The sequence below is a fragment of the Amia ocellicauda genome, chromosome 9 (genome assembly GCF_036373705.1).
Source record: "Amia ocellicauda isolate fAmiCal2 chromosome 9, fAmiCal2.hap1, whole genome shotgun sequence".
In the NCBI taxonomy this organism is placed as follows: Eukaryota; Metazoa; Chordata; class Actinopteri; order Amiiformes; family Amiidae; genus Amia; species Amia ocellicauda.
This window is the reverse complement of record NC_089858.1, coordinates 9,522,525-9,541,285: the sequence shown is the minus strand read 5'-3', so window position 1 is coordinate 9,541,285 and position 18,761 is coordinate 9,522,525. Positions and strand designations below refer to the sequence as shown.

Sequence of the window (18,761 nt, the reverse complement as noted above, 5' to 3'; positions counted from 1 at the left end):
ACTTACAGCACTTAGGGTAACTGGTAAGGGGATGATCTCTCCTCCAGACGAAAGGGGGCGCTGAGCTGCAGCAATCGAAGGCAGCCCGCCCGGATGTGACGTAAAGAGCCCGCCCCCTTACTGCATCACTTCTTGGTAACGAAGCTGCTTGTTGCTAAGGAAGCAGCCAGGTGGAGCTCGAGTCAGAGAAGGTATTTACACGGATTTCAATTCATTGCTTTTACATTTCATGACACTTCGAGTAAAAGTTTGTATTCTGAAACTCGGGAATCACAAAACTTCAGTTAGAGACGCTGTTTATCTGGATATTACCGGGTTTGTGGTCGTTATCGATTCCTTTACACAACACTAACAGATTTGTTTTTGTTGAAAACTAGTATGAGCAGCATACAGAAATGTAGCCGGTGAACAAATGATCGCCGTATTTAGGCTGATTAGAATCGATGTATTATTTCATAGCCTATAGTTTAGGCTGAGGTATTAGTTACTGAGGTTTTATTTGTATTTACTTATTAATGTAGTGATATAGTTAGTGCATGATTGCTGTAACCCGTTACACATGGAGTTTATAATGTACAAAATGCGTATATATGTTGTATTTTTAATATTTACTTTAAATATAATCAGCTTATATTTGTAATATTACCTCTAGAAAACTGCGCTTATTTTTTGTTTTTATTCTGTACTCAACAGTAGTTAGCCAGTCAGTATTAAGTCTATGTATTTTAAGTCTTTGTTTGTTAAATTACAACTTATTTTTATACCGATTGACGAATTAATTTAATAATTCTCTATGTCTTGTAACGGGAAGCTAATGGGATTCCATCTTTTTTAACAGTAGCATCCCTAACCACAATGATTTTGGAAGATTTTCTGTCACCTAACTTTATACAAGTTGTAGGAAATGATTACCTTGTTAATTAAAATGAAGACACGAGACAGTCAAAGGAGAGACATTTGTTTCATCACTGATGACATAATTTCTTAATACTAGCCAATTAAAGAAAAGACGCATAGCACTCGTATGAGAATAAATGACATGAATAATAATGCAGCAGTATAATGTCTCCCAAGTCATTTTAATCTAAGGTTTCTTCCAGTTAGTATTGCCTAAGAAAGAAAACGTTCATTTTCTTCACGCAATTGCACGAAAATCAACACTGATCCTGGGATTTGATGTATTCGTAGTAAAACATGAGTGGCATTAATTGAAAAGGTACAATATATAAAACATTTGCCGAGTGCTATTGCTCAATGACATAACGCCACACTAAGCCATTTAGAGGTATGTTTTCTATTAGGGACATATCGGATACATTGATTTGAAAAGTAGGGAAACAGTTTTGGATTTTTGTATATTTACAGCCAGTATGACATTTTTAGCTGACGCTGACATGATGCCATGTGCTTTTTGCAGGAGGAAATAAAGACTAAACAAATATGTATTATTACTTCTTTGCACATCACACAATCGGTTAGCAACACTTTGTTTAGCTAACTAAGATGTGTGAATACATTCAGTGTTACAGCATGAACATAACAATGCTTGGAAAGATAAATGCAAAGTCTAGGTGTGTTGAAATTAGTATAAAGTAAATGTTTTCATAACTGATTCAATTAGAAAAAAATAGCTTAATCATACTATCTGTAATTTCAAGAATTGTCTTGAGTCTTCATCATTGGTCTTGCTTTTGTCATTTGTAGGCAAATAATTGACAGACTGAGGAAAGTATGAGAGCCAGTGGCAGACACAAATAAGTTGAAAGTTTCTGGGACACCTTGTTAGTTCTGCAAAGCTTCTTCACTAATTACAACCACCAGCGCAGTAAAAGTTATCAATATTTTACACAGGATTATGAATCATTCATAGCCCTCCTCTGCTGACTTCCCTGTCATGTAGCCAATACAAAATAAAAATAAAAACCTGTCTTTTATGAAAAAACCTTGTTTGTGAGAATTCATGATTTTACTGCAAAGCCATGCCGACGGGTTGAGGTAACTCTGACAGCAACAAGGCAGTTCAGGAAATGAGAATGACCTTTCCGAGCGGTGTACCACCTTACCCCCTGAATGGCGTCAGTTCTTTGGGAACCCTGGAAGCTGATGAGCAGGAGGGCTTCGGCAAGGGTGAGAGGAAGCAGGAGCAGGACACAGAGGAGGAATTAAACGGAAGCTACAGCTTTCTGAACGACACCTTGAGGTTTCCACCAGATGAGAGTGGTCCAGAGGTCATGCTGAAGGACAGTCCTTATATACCCAGACCGCCCGTACTTCCAAAACCTTGTGGGCGAGCCACCTCAGCCAAGAGCTCCTCGAAGGAAGCGAAACTGAGAAGGAGGAAGATTAAAACCAGTCAGGAAAGTCTAACTGACCCAACAGGGACTGGATCTTCAACAGACTCCCTCCAGGACGATATGATTGGCCACCCTGTAGCAAATAGCACCTTGGCCCTTCAGGACAGGCAGGCCTCTTCCAGCAGTCTTCACAGCAGCAGCTCCAGAGATGTCCTGCCCCCTGAAGCTAGAAACAGTAGCAGCAGCCATTCAGACCCAGGGAAACGGAGCTCCAATCCCTATATGGGCGACACCCAAAGCCAGATGGCAGGGTCTTTGAAAACCAAACTGTCCCCTTTGCAGCCTGTCAGACCTCTGCCTGCTGTGGTGCACAACATGGCTTCCACTTCCTTAAGGACAGCTAATAGGATAGACCAGGATTGTGTGGATTACACCTTGATGGCAAGGGGGGGCTACGAAAGGCAGCAAAGTAACCTCAGCGACAGCAGGCTTTTGGACAGTATGGTGTCGGATTGCACCTCCTTCAACTCCATGAAGTCTACGCTCAGTGTGCTCAGTCCCATTCGGCCCAAGGATGTACGGAATCGGTAAGGCTTTTTCTTTCCTCCTTTATTTCATGTCACTGACGGTTTGCTTAATTCCAAACCTGTACAACAATGCGTCGGCTTACTGTGCTCTGTGTAGCAGTGCATGCAGATTTGGGTTTTGGGAGTCCTTATTGTATTACACAGTGAAGAATGTTGAATGCTGAAGCATTTGAATAGTGGTGCTCATTCAACTTGGTAGGAGCCTAAATTATCAATCTTTAAAGTGGAATGTGTTGGAATGGAAAGTGGTTGATACATAAGTTATATATAAAGGCCTGCAGTTCAGTAGATAATTAGCTGCTTTGATTTGACCATTATATGCAGTCTTACAGGTCGTTGTGGGTTGTTCTTGGTAGCAGAGATTATTTAAACCCATGGTGCTAGCTGTTAAATGTGTAACTCCATGTCTGTGGAGTGTTGTGATTAGGAAAACTATCTAATTAGGCTGAGGATGATTAGGGCTGCTTGTTCAGCAGCAGTCTTTTTAATAACCCTGACATGGGTCACTGTAGAATAACAGCTGGGTAAATGTGAACAGGTACACTAATATGTACAATTGTACTATAAAACTAGATTAAGAAGCACTACTTATGGGGGTGGTGGGAATATGCACAAAAAAGGTGCATCTTGCATATTTACAAAATATGTAAAATATTGGAATGGATTAAAAAAAAAAAAAAACTGAGTTGACTTTCTATTACAAGTCGATATTGTATTTCTAATAAATATCATCCCTGCTGAATTATCTGACTTCTGTCGTTCTTCCCCGTCTGCTCATATGGACACTCGGTTTGCTGCAGGAGCTTCCTGGAAGGCAGTGTTATGGGCCATGGTGCATTGCTAGGAGCAGAAGAGCTGGATCGGTACTTTCCCGACAGAAGGATAGGAATATACATTGCTACCTGGAACATGCAGGGCGAACAGGTGTGTTACGGGCTCACATAGGCCGATCAATCGGAGTGAACCACATGTTCAAGATATGCAAACCTTTAAAGTGTCGATGGATTGTAGTGATAACTGATAATACACTGTGCTTTGACATTTATTCCATAGGAACTACCTACTAATCTGGATGATCTTTTGCTCCCCTCGGACTCTGAGTTTGCACAAGACTTCTACATCATAGGCATTCAGGAAGGCTGCTCTGACAGGTACTGAGCCAAAAGAAACAAAGTTGTTGAACATATATCAAAGGATCGATAGCTCTTTGCAAAGCATCTGTAACTATAATGTTGTTATGCCAACACCCCAGGAGAGAATGGGAGGTCCGCCTGCAGGAGACGCTGGGGCCGTATTACGTCATGCTGTATGCAGCCGCGCATGGTGTGCTGTACCTCACCATCTTTATCAGGAGGGATCTCATCTGGTTCTGCTCAGGTCTGCATTGTATCTCCATTTCAAAGTGTCCAGGGGATATTGTTGTGCCTCCCCAGATGAAATCTCAATTGATAGCAAACTTAACAACAGGTTGTCACAGAGTGCTTTTACAAATGTAAAAGCAAACCAGGACAATAACCATACAGTCATATAACCATGAGAGTCAATATGATCAATAATATCTGCTTAAGAACAGTTCTTTCCCACTTTTCCACTCTTTAGGGATTGTGTTGTAGCTTCCTGATAACACATGTCAAAGGCTACATTGCACTTGCTAAACAAAGTATTTATTCACTGACAAAAGGGTGTGTAAATATGGCTCCTTTATTATGTGGTGGATAATCTGTGTAATCAGATCTGTAAGGATTGGATTGTTGAGGACCTATGTAGTGGAATGTAGGGCTGGTTGTTAGCCACCTCTTTACTCCCATAGTGATGTATGTGTAATTACACACTTATATCCTTAGTCACTGCCCTTTACCAAAGCTATGTTTCTTTGCTCTGTCCTGCAGAAGTTGAACATGCCACAGTTACAACGCGGATCATCTCTCAGATCAAAACGAAAGGCGCCGTGGGAGTGGGGTTTACATTCTTCGGCACGTCCTTCCTCTTCATCACATCCCACTTCACCTGTGAGTGTAACAGCTGTACTGTTGGGCACCACTTGAAAAGCAGAGCTCTCTCTTTCTCTCTCTCTGTAAATATTTACATTGTGTCTAACCCATAAACGCCGTCTCCCTCGGTGCACTAAAAGACTGCAGGTGTACCTCAAGTACAAACTAAATATGATACATATTTGACGTGTTGATAATGGAAGGAAAATCTAAATTTTGTTGCTGCCTACACTCTATGCAGGGCTAGAATATGTAAGTTGCATCAGTGTGTAACTAGTATAATCAGTTTTGCAGCTGGACTACGGTTTGAGAGTGTCCTTTTTATATCATATATCACCCGTTCTTAGTCATGGTTCTTCCGGTTAGGTTATGTTGGCATATATGTAAGTTTTAAGTTGATGAGCTATGATTACAATTCATATAACTTTCTAGTGAACTGAGCTTCTATTAGCACTCTCCATTCCTGATCCTCTAACTGCCCTATTGTCTTCAGCTGGAGACTCCAAGGTCTATGAAAGGATCCTGGACTACAATAAGATCATTGAGGCTCTAGCTCTTCCCAAAGTGCTTCCTGATACCAACCCGTACCGCTCAAATTCCTGTGAGTACTTTTCTTGTTGCATGTTTTGCAAATATTTAGAGAGTTAAGTAGGAAAACCTATGCATTTCTAAGACCAATGTATTTTCAACTGTAAATTCAAATCACAAGCTTAATAACTTCTTGGAATTCGCTTTTATTTCATTTAGGCTACATACACTCACTTATATTTATAATTTTTTGTAGCATAGTTGATCTTGTTGTGCTGAGTACTAAATCAGTATTACAGGTGTTTTTTTGTTTGTTTTAAGTGAAAGTGTTTTTACAAAAACTTGTTTTTGTATTTGTAGCTGATGTTACATCCCGATTTGATGAGGTTTTCTGGTTTGGGGATTTTAATTTCCGTCTGAGTAAAGACCGTGTAGGAGTGGAGTCAATTCTGAAACAGGACCTGGGCTCCGACATGAGTGGACTTCTGCAGTATGACCAGCTCCTCAAAGAAATGAAAGATGGTGAATTTGGATTTGAGTGCTTTTTTCAATATGTTGATCAGATCTGTAGGCAGGAGATTCAAATCATTCAACACATTGTTTTTTTTACAAAGAATATTACATGAATTGTTACTTTGGAAACTCAAAATGTGTCATGCCTTAAGTATATCTTAGATGTTTTATTTGTATAATGTGCATTTGTTTTTATGAATGAAGATTTTCAACTGCTCAGTGCACATGTAGCTGAAGAACTGGATTAAACACAGCTAATAGTATAGTGCTCCAAAGGAAAGGGTTGTACTACATGAATAATTATGAGAAAAATAAGTTAATGGGAGCCACTTACCACTGTTATACCAATTCCTCTCCTGCAGGGTCCATTTTCAAAGGTTTCCAAGAAGCACCTATTCAGTTTCTCCCAACATACAAGTTTGATGTCGGATGTGACACATATGATAGCACTGGAAAGCAAAGAACACCATCGTACACAGTAAGTAAATTGTGTGTATCTTGTTTTTCCTACTATGTTCATATCCAAGCACTTAAAGTCCACATACAGTCCACATATGAAATGTAAAATCTCAAGCACCTCTTTGCAGTTCTTAGTCCTATATGCTCAATTTAATAATTGTTTTACCAGTTAATTGCTCACTCACAGTCTACTTTTCATACACTAAAGTGCAGTTGAATATAAAGCTTGCTCCTGACTTTGTTGTTCTTCAGTGTTCTAAATTAGGTGAATTATTTTAATCTGTTCACAACCTTGTTCAGTGTATTTAATTCTCTGTCCCAAAGGACCGTGTTTTGTATAAAAGCCGTCAGAAAGATGACATTAAGGTTATGAAGTATACCTGCTGCTCTACCATCAAAACCTCAGATCACAGGCCGGTGCTCGCTGTGTTTCAGGTGAAAGTGCGGCCAGGAAGAGACAGGTAAGTGAACACATGAGTCACAGCTTTATTTTCCTCATATCATTAAATGCTATTTCATTTGCAATGAAGACTTTCTAGTAAATAGTGGGCAGGAGCACAGCAAGGCAATGGTTTGTGTTTGTTCTGCAGCATTCCTTTGGGTGCTGGTCAGTTTGACAGACACCTGTATCTGGAAGGCATCCACAGGAGGATCACCAGGGAACTGAAACGGAGGGAGGCTTTGAAGAATCAGAAGACCAGTGCAGTGTGTTCTGTATCCTGAGGGACAAGGAAAGGTAACACTGCACGGCAAGAACCTGCACTTTTACACTAAAGACATGACAGGGGTCCTTTTGTTCAAGTGTGCAAAAGAGTTCACGAGAAAAAGACAGGATGAATTGGAAGGGATATCATGTTCTGTACAAAAAAAAAAAGAGGAGAACAAAGACTGGACTATTTTTAAACAGTTCTGTAGTAACTAAAGGGGATTACATATGTAATCTGAATATTTCTTTTGATTGTCTTCTTTGGTAAACTGATTAGAATGTACACCGATCAGCCATAACATTATGACCACCTGCTTAATATTGTGTAGGTCACCCTTTTGCCGCCAAAACAGCCCTGACCCGTCGAGGCATGGACTCCACTAGACCTCTAAAGGTGTGCTGTGGTATCTGGCACCAAGACATTAGCAGCAGATCCTTTAAGTCCTGTAAGTTGCGAGGTGGGGCCTCCATGGATCGGACTTGTTTGTCCAGCACATCCCACAGATGCTCGATAGGATTGAGATCTGGGGAATTTGGAGGCCAAGTCAACACCTTGAACTCGTGATTCATCAGACCAGGCCACCTTCTTCCATTGCTCCGTGGTCCAGTTCTGATGCTCATGCGCCCATTGTAGGCGCTTTCGGCAGTGGACAGGGGTCAGCATGGGCACCCTGACTGGTCTGCGGCTACGCAGCCCCATACGCAACAAACTGCAATGCACTGTGTGTTCTGACACCTTTCTATCAGAACCAGCATTCACTTTTTCAGCAATTTGAGCTACAGTACCTCGTCTGTTGGATCGGACCACACGGGCCAGCCTTCATTCCCCACGTGCATCAATGAGCCTTGGCCACCCATGACCCTGTCGCCAGTTCACCGCTTTTCCTTCCTTGGTCCACTTTTGATAGGTACTGACCACTGCAGACCGGGAACACCCCACAAGAGCTGCAGTTTTGGAGATGCTCTGACCCAGTCGTCTAGCCATCACAATTTGGCCCTTGTCAAAGTCGCTCAGATCCTTTCGCTTGCCCATTTTTCCTGCTTCTAACACATCAACTTTGAAGACAAAATGTTCACTTGCTGCCTAATTTATCCCACCGACAGGTGCCATGATAACGAGATTATCAGTGTTATTCACTTCACCTGTCAGTGGTCATAATTTTATGGCTGATCGGTGTATATAATTTTATGTGGTAAATGTTTTTTGTTTTTTGTAAAAGTGCAATGAACTAGCTGTTGAGTTTTATATTGATAAATTTGTTATTTTGTCAGATCTTAGCTTTTTTCTTACAGGTGCAACAGTATTATGAATGTATGTACATTATTGGCCAAATGAATTTTGTTCATCCAGCTCCTGTTTCATAATGTTTCAGCCAACAGAAGTGCTTGCACAAGGTCAGTGATACTTTTACAATAGTATTCTCCAGAAAGTGGGAAGGGAACGCAAGTACAGTGCCTTGTAAAAGTATTCATCCCCCTTGGCGTTTTTCCTATTTTGTTGCATTACAACCTGTGATTTAAATTGATTTTTATTTGGATTTAATGTAATGGACATACACAAAATAGTCCAAATTGGTGAAGTGAAATGAAATAATAACTGGTTTTAAAAAAATTCTAAAAAATGCATATGTATTCACCCCCTTTGCTATGAAGCCCCTAAATAGGATCTGGTGCAACCAATTACCTTCAGAAGTCACACAATTAATTAAATAAAGTCCACCTGTGTGCAGTGTCACATGATCTGTCACATGATCTCAGTATATCTACACCTGTTCTGAAAGGCCCCGAGTTTGCAACACCACTGAGCAAGGGGCCCCACCAAGCAAGCGGCACCATGAAGACCAAGGAGCTCTCCAAACAGTTCAAGGGCAAAGTTGTGGAAAAGTACAGATCAGGGTTGGGTTATAAAAAAATATCCGAAACTTTGAACATCCCACAGAACACCATTGAATCCATTATTAAAAAATGGAAAGACTATGGCACCACAACAAACCTTCCTAGAGAGGGCCCCCACAAAAAGTCATGGACCAGGCAAGGAAGGCATTAATCAGAGAGTCAACAAAGAGACCAAAGATAACCCTGAAGGAGCTTGAAAGCTCCACAGCGGAGACTGGAGTATCTGTCCACATTACCACTTTAAGCCATACACTCCACAGAGCTGGGCTTTATGGAAGAGTGGACAGGAAAAAGCCATTGCTTAAAGAACAAAAATAAGCAAATATGTTTGCGGTTTGCCAAAAGGCATGTGGGAGACTCCACAAACATGTGGAAGAAGGAACTCTGGTCAGATGAGATTAAAATTGAGCTTTTTGGCCATCAAGGAAAACGCTATGTCTGACGCAAACCCAACACCTCTCAACACCCCGAGAACACCATCCCCACAGTGAAGCATGGTGGTGGCAGCATCATGCTGTGGGGGTGTTTTTCATCGGCAGGGACTGGGAAACGGGTCAGAATTGAAGGAATGATGGATTGCGCTAAATGCTGGGAAACTCTTGAGGAAAACCTGTTTCAGTCTTCCAGAGATTTGAGACTGGAATGGAGGTTCACTTTCCAGCAGGACAATGACCCTAAGCTTACTGCTAAAGCAACACTCAAGTGGTTTAAGGGGAAACATTTAAATGTCTTGGAATGGCCTAGTCAAAGCCCAGACCTCAATCCAATTGAGTATCTGTGGTATGACTAAAAGATTGCTGTATACCAGCGGAACCCATCCAACTTGAAGGAGCTGGATCAGTTTGGATCAGCTGGATCTGTTTTTTTGTCTTATGTCTTGTTTCACAATACAAAATATTTTGCATCTTCAAAGTGGTAGGCATGTTGTGTAAATCAAATGATACAAACCCCCACAAAATCAATTTTAAGTCCAGGTTGTAAGGCAACAAAATAGGAAAAATGCCAAGGGGGTGAATACTTTCGCAAGGTACAGTATCTGTAATGTATTTTGACATGATTTTCCATTATTCAATAGAGGACCAACAGATCTACTGTATAGTGGAGCTTTAAATGTATAGCTAATTTATATATTCTATTTATTTCTGATGTCATTTGGGAATCTTGGGAATTTTTGGGAAGGCAATAGAGGCTGTAGCTCATTCTCATCCTGTTCTAAAACAGAATCATTGGCATACACTTTTCAAAGACAATTCAAATACATAAATAACAAAACAAAATGAAAATACTGCATCCTTAGAACTGATCAGATCTGTACTTTGAAGGGATTTTTAAACATCTTTAGACTGTATCACAGAACAGCAGTAAGTTACAAACTGCCTTTAGCTGGAAAGAAATGCACAGCATTGTGAAAGCTTAGGTAAAGGTCCAGCTTAGAGTGCAAGTTCATTTAAATGAGACCCCAGTATTTGTTTTGTTCATTATCCTCAGCTTTAACGTTTTACCAGTTTACATTTTATATGTGATTATCAATGCCATACTTCTGGCACAACTGGGGGGGAGGATAGCCATCAGATGAAAATGGTTAATTGCCTTAAAAAGAGCCTGTATGGTTGACTTGAATCAGTAAATGTGGGTACAGTTGTAGTTAGTATCATTTGAATGAAACCTTTTTCCATGCCTTTGGTGTAATTTGTTAAGAGCAATAAGAGCCAATTAGGACAGACTCAATGTATTTCTTAGTGCATTACTACTCAAAAGTGCACTGTGTATCTGATGAGCACCCTGACAAACACTTCATCTGCATCATGTTCGATAAAAGGGTTTTATGGTTGTGCTCCTCTTCATTTTGGTGTCTATATATATATAATGTGTGTTTGTCTTCATTCTTGCATATATACAGTATATGATTCTCATGCACTATGTGTGGGGGAAAAACAGTGCAAATGAACATTCATTTCTTATGTATTGCTTTTAGTCTCTGTGTTCTCTGTCTAGCAGTAATGTCAAGTGCCTGTGTACCTTGTACAAAACTGCCTCAGGGTCTCTTTTAAATGTGTATTTTGTTATACTTTTTATTTTATATTTACACATTGCTTGTGACTTTGCCAGTTTTGCATTCAACTTTTGTGAGGATTTCTTTGTCCACTTTGTAAATATGAAAGTTATGCTATTTTGAATCTGTATAAAAGCAAAACTATATGGAATGTATCTTGTCTTTTCCCTTTTAACCATATTTTACACACATTTCTAAAGCATATATGAAGAGAGCTAGGTCTCATCGGTCACAAATTCCAAACCCAATAATTGTTCAGAATACACTGATTGTTTGAGATGGTTAGTGACATTTCTTGCCCAACCTTGTTAAGTAAACAGTAATACTAGAACGATGTTGTGCCAATATTAACAGATAAATGTGCTACATGCTTTTTAAAATAGATTCTTTAATAATTACATGATTTTCATAAACATTTAAAAGTGAAAACTGCTTAAAACCAACCTTCTAAAACAGTTTTCTGAAGACAGTGTAAAGTGTGTTGAGCACATGGCTAAAACAAAGGTTTCACGGAGAAGCAAATACACTCATCACGTATATACACAGGGATACATTTTCAATATTTAAATCGAGAAACAATAAGGGAGTCGAATTTTTTAAATTAAATAAAATCTAAAGAAAATAAATAAAACTCAAAACTGGTAAATGTTTTGTAAAGGATTAGTAAATTCAAATGCATGATGTGTTTTCTGTTAAGAGCTCAGATATGATGCTTCCTATTCGATTTCAATACTGCAGCTATTTAAAAGCTACAGTAAAATAAATACAGAACAAGAAGCTGGTATGACCATAACATCTTGTAAATTAGCATGTTGCATTGTGCATAAGTAACCTTTAAAAAGTGAAGGAAAAATAAGTACTGTTGTAGCTTTAATTAAACCATACATGAAATCTGCCAATTTAGAGCCAAAACAAATTTCACATGAATCGATTAAGAATATGGAATTCACGTTTTGAGTTACCAGATGTTTAAACTAAGGAAATCTGCTGCTCAAACCATTTGAATTTGATCACAGAAGGTGACACATTGGTATAGGGTTATTTTATTTTTAATGTCCAAGCAGTCATTCAAGATTGCAGTTCCATTCCAGAATTAAAATTTAGAATGTCTTCTATTAATATTGGGAGCAGCCAGCAGATAACACAAGCCTTGTGTCTTAAATTACAATTTTTCTAAGCACAGTACATTTCCTTAGCAAAAACTCATTTGTAAAGGACTGCTTTACAGTCTGCTACTCCTAAACTCCAGGTTTCTTCCAGTGAATCTGCAGACTGTAGAATTCAACATTTATCACCACTCTTGTAAACATTTCAAAATGTTGCTTTATCTAGCAGCAGGTATCAGGACAGTGGTGTTCACTCACTAACACAATCAATTAATTAAACCATACAACAAAAACATTAACAGAGCAGTTCTGATGAAAATAAAAAGCCATGACAACCACACAATAAGATTTATTTGTCGACTCCTGGTCTCCACCCTGGAAAGATCCATGTTAAATGTACAAATCTGAGAAAACAAAACATCTGAAGCCTTACATTTTAAATCCATTTAAATTTTGAAATTCAGCCATTTGTACAATTGTTGTGGATTTCTTCCACAGTTATTTTCAATAAGATGTGCAAGGAATATCATTTTACATAACTACTGACGTTTGGACACAAGTGTTACACACAGCCACAAGCACAATGCTGTCGCTGGCTCCTGTGGCTTTTTAGGAACAGGTCTGTAGAGGTAAGCAATCTTGTCATCACTCTAGCTTCCAACTCTAAGTAAACAAAACCTTGATAACAGTCCTTGGCCCACTGAAGGGCACTTTCCCCATCAAAAAGGATCCTAAGTTATTGCTCTCCATGCACCTCAGGCAAGCCCCTGCCAATTCACACATGATGTTATGCTTGACACCAAACGATACTGCATATAGAAAAAGTTTAAAAAGATCTGTGTCCACCTTGTATTCCTGTTTCGCTTTCTCAGATATTAACAGACCTCTGCAAGTCACCGGCCTTTCCCAGCCTGTAAAAACATTATTAAAACCATATGGTATAGTGCACCTCTTAAGACTAAATGCAAACAAATGAGTGCACAAACATTTCAAAACCATTTCCAGAGGCAGAAAATAGTAACCAAGTTCAGCTTATTTACACCCCCTCCAGCATTACTCTGGAAAGTCTTACTCTGAGAAAATACCCATATTCCTGTTTGTGTCACAATGAACAGTGCCGGTATCTATCGGAAGAGCCTGTATATTCTGGGCAAGCGTCCATCTTTGCTGGATAAGGCGGCCTGGATGTGCTCATACGTGGGCATCTCCGTCAGGTCTCCCAGCGCCGCCACTGCTGGTTTACTGCGCAGCATTTTCGTGGTCACCCTTTTAATGTCACTGGCTGTGACTTTACCTAGGCGAACAGAGAAAAACAGATTAAATGTATGTAAATACAGACTGAATCATGACTTCTACTTTTCATTTCAATCCAAATAAAAACCTTTTACACACACACACCTTGTATCATATACACTGAATGATAAATTGTACATTTTCATTGGAAAAGATTACAGCCGTTGCATTTAGTTCAATTGAAGCCAGAGTCGGGTTTAATAGTTCAGCAGGTGCATAGAGAACCCCTGGAGGAGAAGTCTGAATCCAAGGTGGGGTAAGTACAGCAAATATCCTCGCTTTACTTACTAATAAGCTCACAGAGCTCATGCGGCAGCTTCCTCTTGCCTGTCGCCAGCACCTGCCGGCCCACGTCCTCGAAGATGACCGGCCGAGACTCCAGGTTCATCATCAACATGGACTTCAGCTGAGTCTTTGCCCGCTCCAGCTCCAACTGTAACACAAGGACAGACTGAAACACTCACCAGAGCAGCATGGCACACCTCCCAGCCTTTTGGTGACGGTTGCTTTTTCTGACCAGTCTTCCCACAAACAGCATTTTGTGAGAAAAGGGATCGATTCTTAAAACAAGGCCAAAAGTTTCATCTTCTGAGGTAGAGTTCCTGATGTGTTTTTTTTGTTTTTCTAATACAAAATGGCACGTTTTGGTACCCTGTCTGTTCAACCAATCCCTGTAAATTACCTCTCCTGCTGTACCAGCCATCTGGATGAATTCCCTGGTTATGATTTCTACCATTTCCCGTACCTAGAAAATAGGGGGGAAAAATAAAAATAAATCATACTGACAATATTGATTTTTGTATATATACACATAAACCCCAGATCATATGTCTAAATTATACTTTCACTATCATGAGAAGTCTTTTCAGAGTGGTTGTTTTTCCCCCGAATAGTCAACTATAAAGCAGCAGGAAGGATTACTTGTCTGGGGTCTGCGCTAGCATGGATGCAAAGCAAGCCAGTGTCTTCATAACTGTGATGGTACGAGGTCGCATTGTACATCCAGTGGTGTCTGCAAGCCAACAGATAGGACAGTCATTAATGCACTTTATAACTTGCATTAATCAGGGTTAAATGGCTATCCTTTTTCTGGCAAAAGAAAATACATCGTTTATCCCCCTAAAATGTTTAAATCCCATTACTTCATTATAGGAGTAAAATGCTTTCAGATTTTCACTCTTAAGTCCTTTAAGGAAAACGTTAAATCATTAAATACATTGCTACTGGCATTCTGTTTGACACACAGTGAAGATATTATGAATGAAATAGTGCAGCGATTGGTTTACTGAAAGGGTCATTGCTGCCAAACCTATCGTCGAGTCTTTGAGGAGTTCTGGCCATACCTGTTGAGCACGTTGAGATACAGCCGGGTGAACATGCCTTTCCCAGGCCCCCCCGCGGAGAACGACCCTCCTCCTCCCATCATCATGTTGAGGACGGCAAAGGGAATGAAGTCATCCTCCTTTCAACACACGAGAGCTGACATCAGACTGGGACATCAACGGCATTCACATGTGCATCTAAAGCAGGACATTTACTGGGGATCTTCAGAGGAAAGGTTTCTGCTATGGATTTATGTAACTTCAGGATAAATCTAACAAAAACAATATTGTAAATTTGAATCCTGTCAAACTAGAAAAAGAAGAGGATAAATACCACATTTAATGGGGAAAAGGAGCGTGTTTTAGGGGAAGCACTCAGGCCGCAGCACTGACCAGGAATGAGCAGCTCTCCAGACCAATCATGATGTGTGTGAGCTCTGGGATGGGCGTGGGACCCAGGCTGATATCGGACAGGTCTTTCTCGCTCTGCAGAAACAAGAGACTCACACTTTAGAACAGGACACTTCAAGCACAACTATATTTAATGTCTGCTTTTCAGGCTACTTTCACAGCTGTTCACGATTTAATCATTGCGTTTATATTGATTTATTGTAAAAATCACTATCACTGCACCCCTATCACCTTGGTCCAGTACATTTTACAATTTCAGGGGTTTAGCCACTAAAAAACAGCACACTATAAAATCTCACAACCCTTGGCACTAACAGAATCACAACTATGATTATCCCGTGATGGCCCGACCTTGATGATGCCACCGGTGTACTGAGCCACAGATCGGTCCACGCTGCCAGGCTTCCCCGAGCCCCACACCGGCTTCACACTGAGCAGGTACTTCCTGGCACACTGGACCAGCTGCTCATGCTCCACTCCCACCCCTGCCAGCACCATGCGCTCAGGGCTGTAGTAGCACCGCAGGTATTCATGGATCACCGCCTTGTCAATCTTCTCCACGTTCTCCGCAGGGCTGAAGCGCGGCAGGCCGACTGTGTTCCCCCGAAACGCTGCCTGGGGAGGAAGAATGGGAGGTTTTAACATGGCTCTACACACAATAGTCCCTAAAGAAGCATCCAGGCATGTTTCCACACAAAATCTTAATATCCACCACACTGCATTTGATACAGTGCTTGAGGGCGAGGTTTGGATAAACACTTTAGCTTAAACTCTTGATTTCTCACACCAATGCAAAAGTAACTCTGCAGGGCATCGTGTGGTGCATTATAACTATCGATTGGATCGATTACCGCATGGATCATTTCAGTCAGGAGGGGCTCGGGATCAGGCCTCATGTTCAGATCTTCCAGCTCAAACCGGACGGCCATTCGGGTCATTTCAATTTCTTCATCTGAAAGAGTGGACCAGAGGCACATCAGCACCAAAAAAGAGCTACCAATGAGCAGAGAGCAAAAACTGCTTGGGTTTGACAGATGTTTAGGATCAATTAACTGACAAGGCAAATGAAAAGAAATCATGGATAACCTGTCAGTCTAGGCTGCAATACGGCATCAGACAACAGGCTGACCACTGTATCCAGGCCCTTCACTTCTGCAGACACGGCATACATGGTGGTATCCCTGTGAATAAAGAGCAGTGATGCTACCAAATCAGGCTAAATTCAATTAATTTATATAGTTACAAAAATATATATTTAATGTGGTTTTCTCCTCATTCGAAAGCAGCAACGCATTTCAGTACCTGGAGGTCTGACAGTCACAGATTCCTCCGTGCTTTTCCAGAGTCAGCAAGATTTCATCTTTGCTTCCGTACTGGGCTGTGGACTAGAGAGCAGATGTAGTAGAAGTGTGTGTAAAAACAAAGTGCGTACATCATTTTTGCTTTTAAAAAATATTTTTTATACAACAAGAAAATCGAGTCAAAGTCAAGTCTATCTGCAGTCTTACCCTATCAATGCTAAAGGCAGTACAGCTCACCCTTGACTACATTTACTGATGTGTTCTCCAATGTATAACTTTATATTGTAAGTGAATCATCTTGCCATCTTTCATAACACCATATAAATAGATCTCATTACAACACAAAGACCAACTTACAGAAAATGCTAGCTTCTCAAGAAAATGTGAAATCCCACTGGGATATTTTGCTTCATGTCTGGATCCAGAATTTACCAAAACTGAAAGAGCAGAAAACAAGTTTCAATCCTCAAAACACACACACAAACAGTTCAAGCCAACAAAGGACTATAAATAATAGCCTATGTAGTTGAGATTATTTTTATTTATTTTTTTAATTGTAGGTTATAAAAAGGCTTTCAAACCATCCAAAACAAATATTACTCCCTCCCAGTCGCTTTTATATTACCTGTTACAACCAACGTCAGCGTCCAAGCAGCCAGAACAGCTGATGCTTTCAAAAGGGCTGAGTTCCAGCTGCTTTGTGTGACATTGTTTGTGTGCTGCTTTCAATGACTATCATCCTTTCATAGTTGCATTATCCTAAGTAAGCACAATTCCTCCATAAAACCACAGCCTACATCATGATATATAGATATCCCTCTACATCACAAGAGATCTACTAACCAGATCAATTTTCCAAAATCACAATGCATCACCCTTACAAAAAAAAAAAAAATCAAAATCATATTTACAAAGTTAATATTAACAGTAAAAAATACGTTTTGAAGCATCACCCAATAAGCTTTAGGAACAAAGTCTAAATACAAAGGTAACGTTAAATCCCATGAATGATGCAATAAAAACAACCGATTGGCGCTATTCCTTTAGATGTAGCTAAAAAATAATGTATGCAGGGGTGTTGTACTTACTTCCCACTGTGCAGAATTGACCAAACTTATTCTGTGAGGCCACTTTGAGTCCATTTTCCAGAGTGGTGATTTTAGTTTCATATTTCTCCTGTCCATCCACAGAGGCAAAAACCGGCCTGGGGACTCCGGGCAGCGGGGTGGCCAGAGACACGCTGGGGTATCCGCTGCTGCACCGCCTGCAGGCTGCGACCCCAAACCTGGACCGGCGGGAAACACTCATTTCAGCACTGTTTCCGACTGTAAACTGCTCGTATACAAATCAAATGTCATTTTATAATAGATTTACAAAATCTCATAGGAACCATTTGTCCATCCAAATCAAAGAAAATACTATTCAGTAACCTGACAAGCGGGCAAGTTTGCTTAAACAAATTAATACCGACTAGTGCATTTCTGTACGCGTCTGGTCTATTGCACTGACCGGTCCAGAGCTAGTGAAGTGGGACCCACCACGTCTGCGCCCACCTGCGACCAAACGACGATAAAGACACCAGCTGTGTAACTCTAGTCTTAATCTGACATTTTCCGTTTTGAAAGATGCTGGTAAATTACTGTCCCAACACATAAACACAAAGTGAAGGTAGAAAAGTGCATCTTTAATTAGGGTCGTGAGGTTATTTTGCCGCAGCCCGGTCACAGTCCAGAGCTGTTGGGCATCGGCGACATTAGCCGGCTATGCGTTTTGAATTATTTTCAGACGTTGGGCATTTTACCTGTGCACCCTACTCCAAGCCCTCAATCTCGCCATGTGCGCCGCCATCTTGCATCGACAGTGACCTCTTTTCTGCAGCCGCTGCCACAAAGCGGCGGCGCTCACGACACTTGTGTGCGGCTGCGCTGCGGACGGGCGCAGACGCGCAGGCGCTGAGGAGAGCAGTCAGTTCCTTCGAGCTCCAGCAGTTTCATAATTTACCGTGTAATTCAGAAATGGGCCATTTAATCAGTTCATATCAGATTAAGTAGCTTTACAACCCTTTAATATTTTTTAATTTGTAGAATGTTTTATTCCTGCTCATTATTGGGACACTTAAGGGTTAGATACTAACATACTGATCAAATTAATTACAAATGTCTTTGTGTGTATACACTATTTACACTGGTTTCGAATCTACATTAAATTGTGCTTTGAGAGAAATACACATGTAAAACAGTTTGTATTATGGATACCACTTGAGAAGCTGCGCAGCTGTGCAGACTTCTTAGCCTGTGGATG

The 18,761-nt window shown here is 40.5% G+C and overlaps 2 protein-coding genes across 3 annotated transcripts; one reads left to right on the top strand and one right to left on the bottom strand.

The window, feature by feature from the left end:
- Window positions 1-9: 9 nt before the first annotated feature.
- inpp5e (inositol polyphosphate-5-phosphatase E) lies at window positions 10-11,173 on the top strand. 2 transcript variants are annotated; one of them, XM_066713029.1, is made up of 11 exons: window positions 10-191; window positions 1,705-2,881; window positions 3,682-3,805; window positions 3,935-4,032; window positions 4,134-4,258; window positions 4,771-4,890; window positions 5,366-5,473; window positions 5,761-5,922; window positions 6,276-6,391; window positions 6,697-6,833; window positions 6,963-11,173. In XM_066713029.1, the coding sequence occupies exons 2-11, from the start codon at window positions 2,028-2,030 to the stop codon at window positions 7,093-7,095; spliced, it is 1,977 nt and encodes a 658-aa protein (XP_066569126.1). In that variant the 5' UTR covers window positions 10-191; window positions 1,705-2,027; the 3' UTR covers window positions 7,096-11,173. The 2 variants fall into 2 exon arrangements, with proteins under 2 accessions (XP_066569126.1, XP_066569125.1); XM_066713028.1 differs by having other exon boundaries at window positions 10-2,881.
- A 1,293-nt stretch (window positions 11,174-12,466) lies between these two features.
- pmpca (peptidase, mitochondrial processing subunit alpha) lies at window positions 12,467-18,362 on the bottom strand. The gene is made up of 13 exons (XM_066713030.1): window positions 18,262-18,362; window positions 17,549-17,745; window positions 16,818-16,897; window positions 16,462-16,544; window positions 16,246-16,340; window positions 16,011-16,111; window positions 15,511-15,774; window positions 15,142-15,234; window positions 14,770-14,888; window positions 14,348-14,438; window positions 14,109-14,171; window positions 13,715-13,859; window positions 12,467-13,427 (listed from the first exon to the last, which is right to left on the bottom strand). Exons 1-13 carry the CDS (start codon window positions 18,306-18,308, stop codon window positions 13,258-13,260), a joined length of 1,548 nt encoding a protein of 515 aa, XP_066569127.1. The 5' UTR covers window positions 18,309-18,362; the 3' UTR covers window positions 12,467-13,257.
- Between the last annotated feature and the right edge of the window lie 399 nt (window positions 18,363-18,761).

Coding starts and splice junctions, on each gene's coding strand:
- inpp5e (XM_066713029.1), top strand. CDS start 2,028: ATGAGAATGACCTTTCCGAGCGGTGTACCACCTTACCCCCTGAATGGC. Junction 3,806..3,934: donor GGAACATGCAGGGCGAACAG/GTGTGTTACGGG, acceptor TTTATTCCATAG/GAACTACCTACTAATCTGGA. Junction 4,033..4,133: donor CAGGAAGGCTGCTCTGACAG/GTACTGAGCCAA, acceptor CCAACACCCCAG/GAGAGAATGGGAGGTCCGCC.
- pmpca (XM_066713030.1), bottom strand. CDS start 18,308: ATGGCGGCGCACATGGCGAGATTGAGGGCTTGGAGTAGGGTGCACAG. Junction 15,235..15,510: donor ACACCGGTGGCATCATCAAG/GTCGGGCCATCA, acceptor TTGTTTCTGCAG/AGCGAGAAAGACCTGTCCGA. Junction 14,439..14,769: donor TATCTCAACGTGCTCAACAG/GTATGGCCAGAA, acceptor GTTGGCTTGCAG/ACACCACTGGATGTACAATG.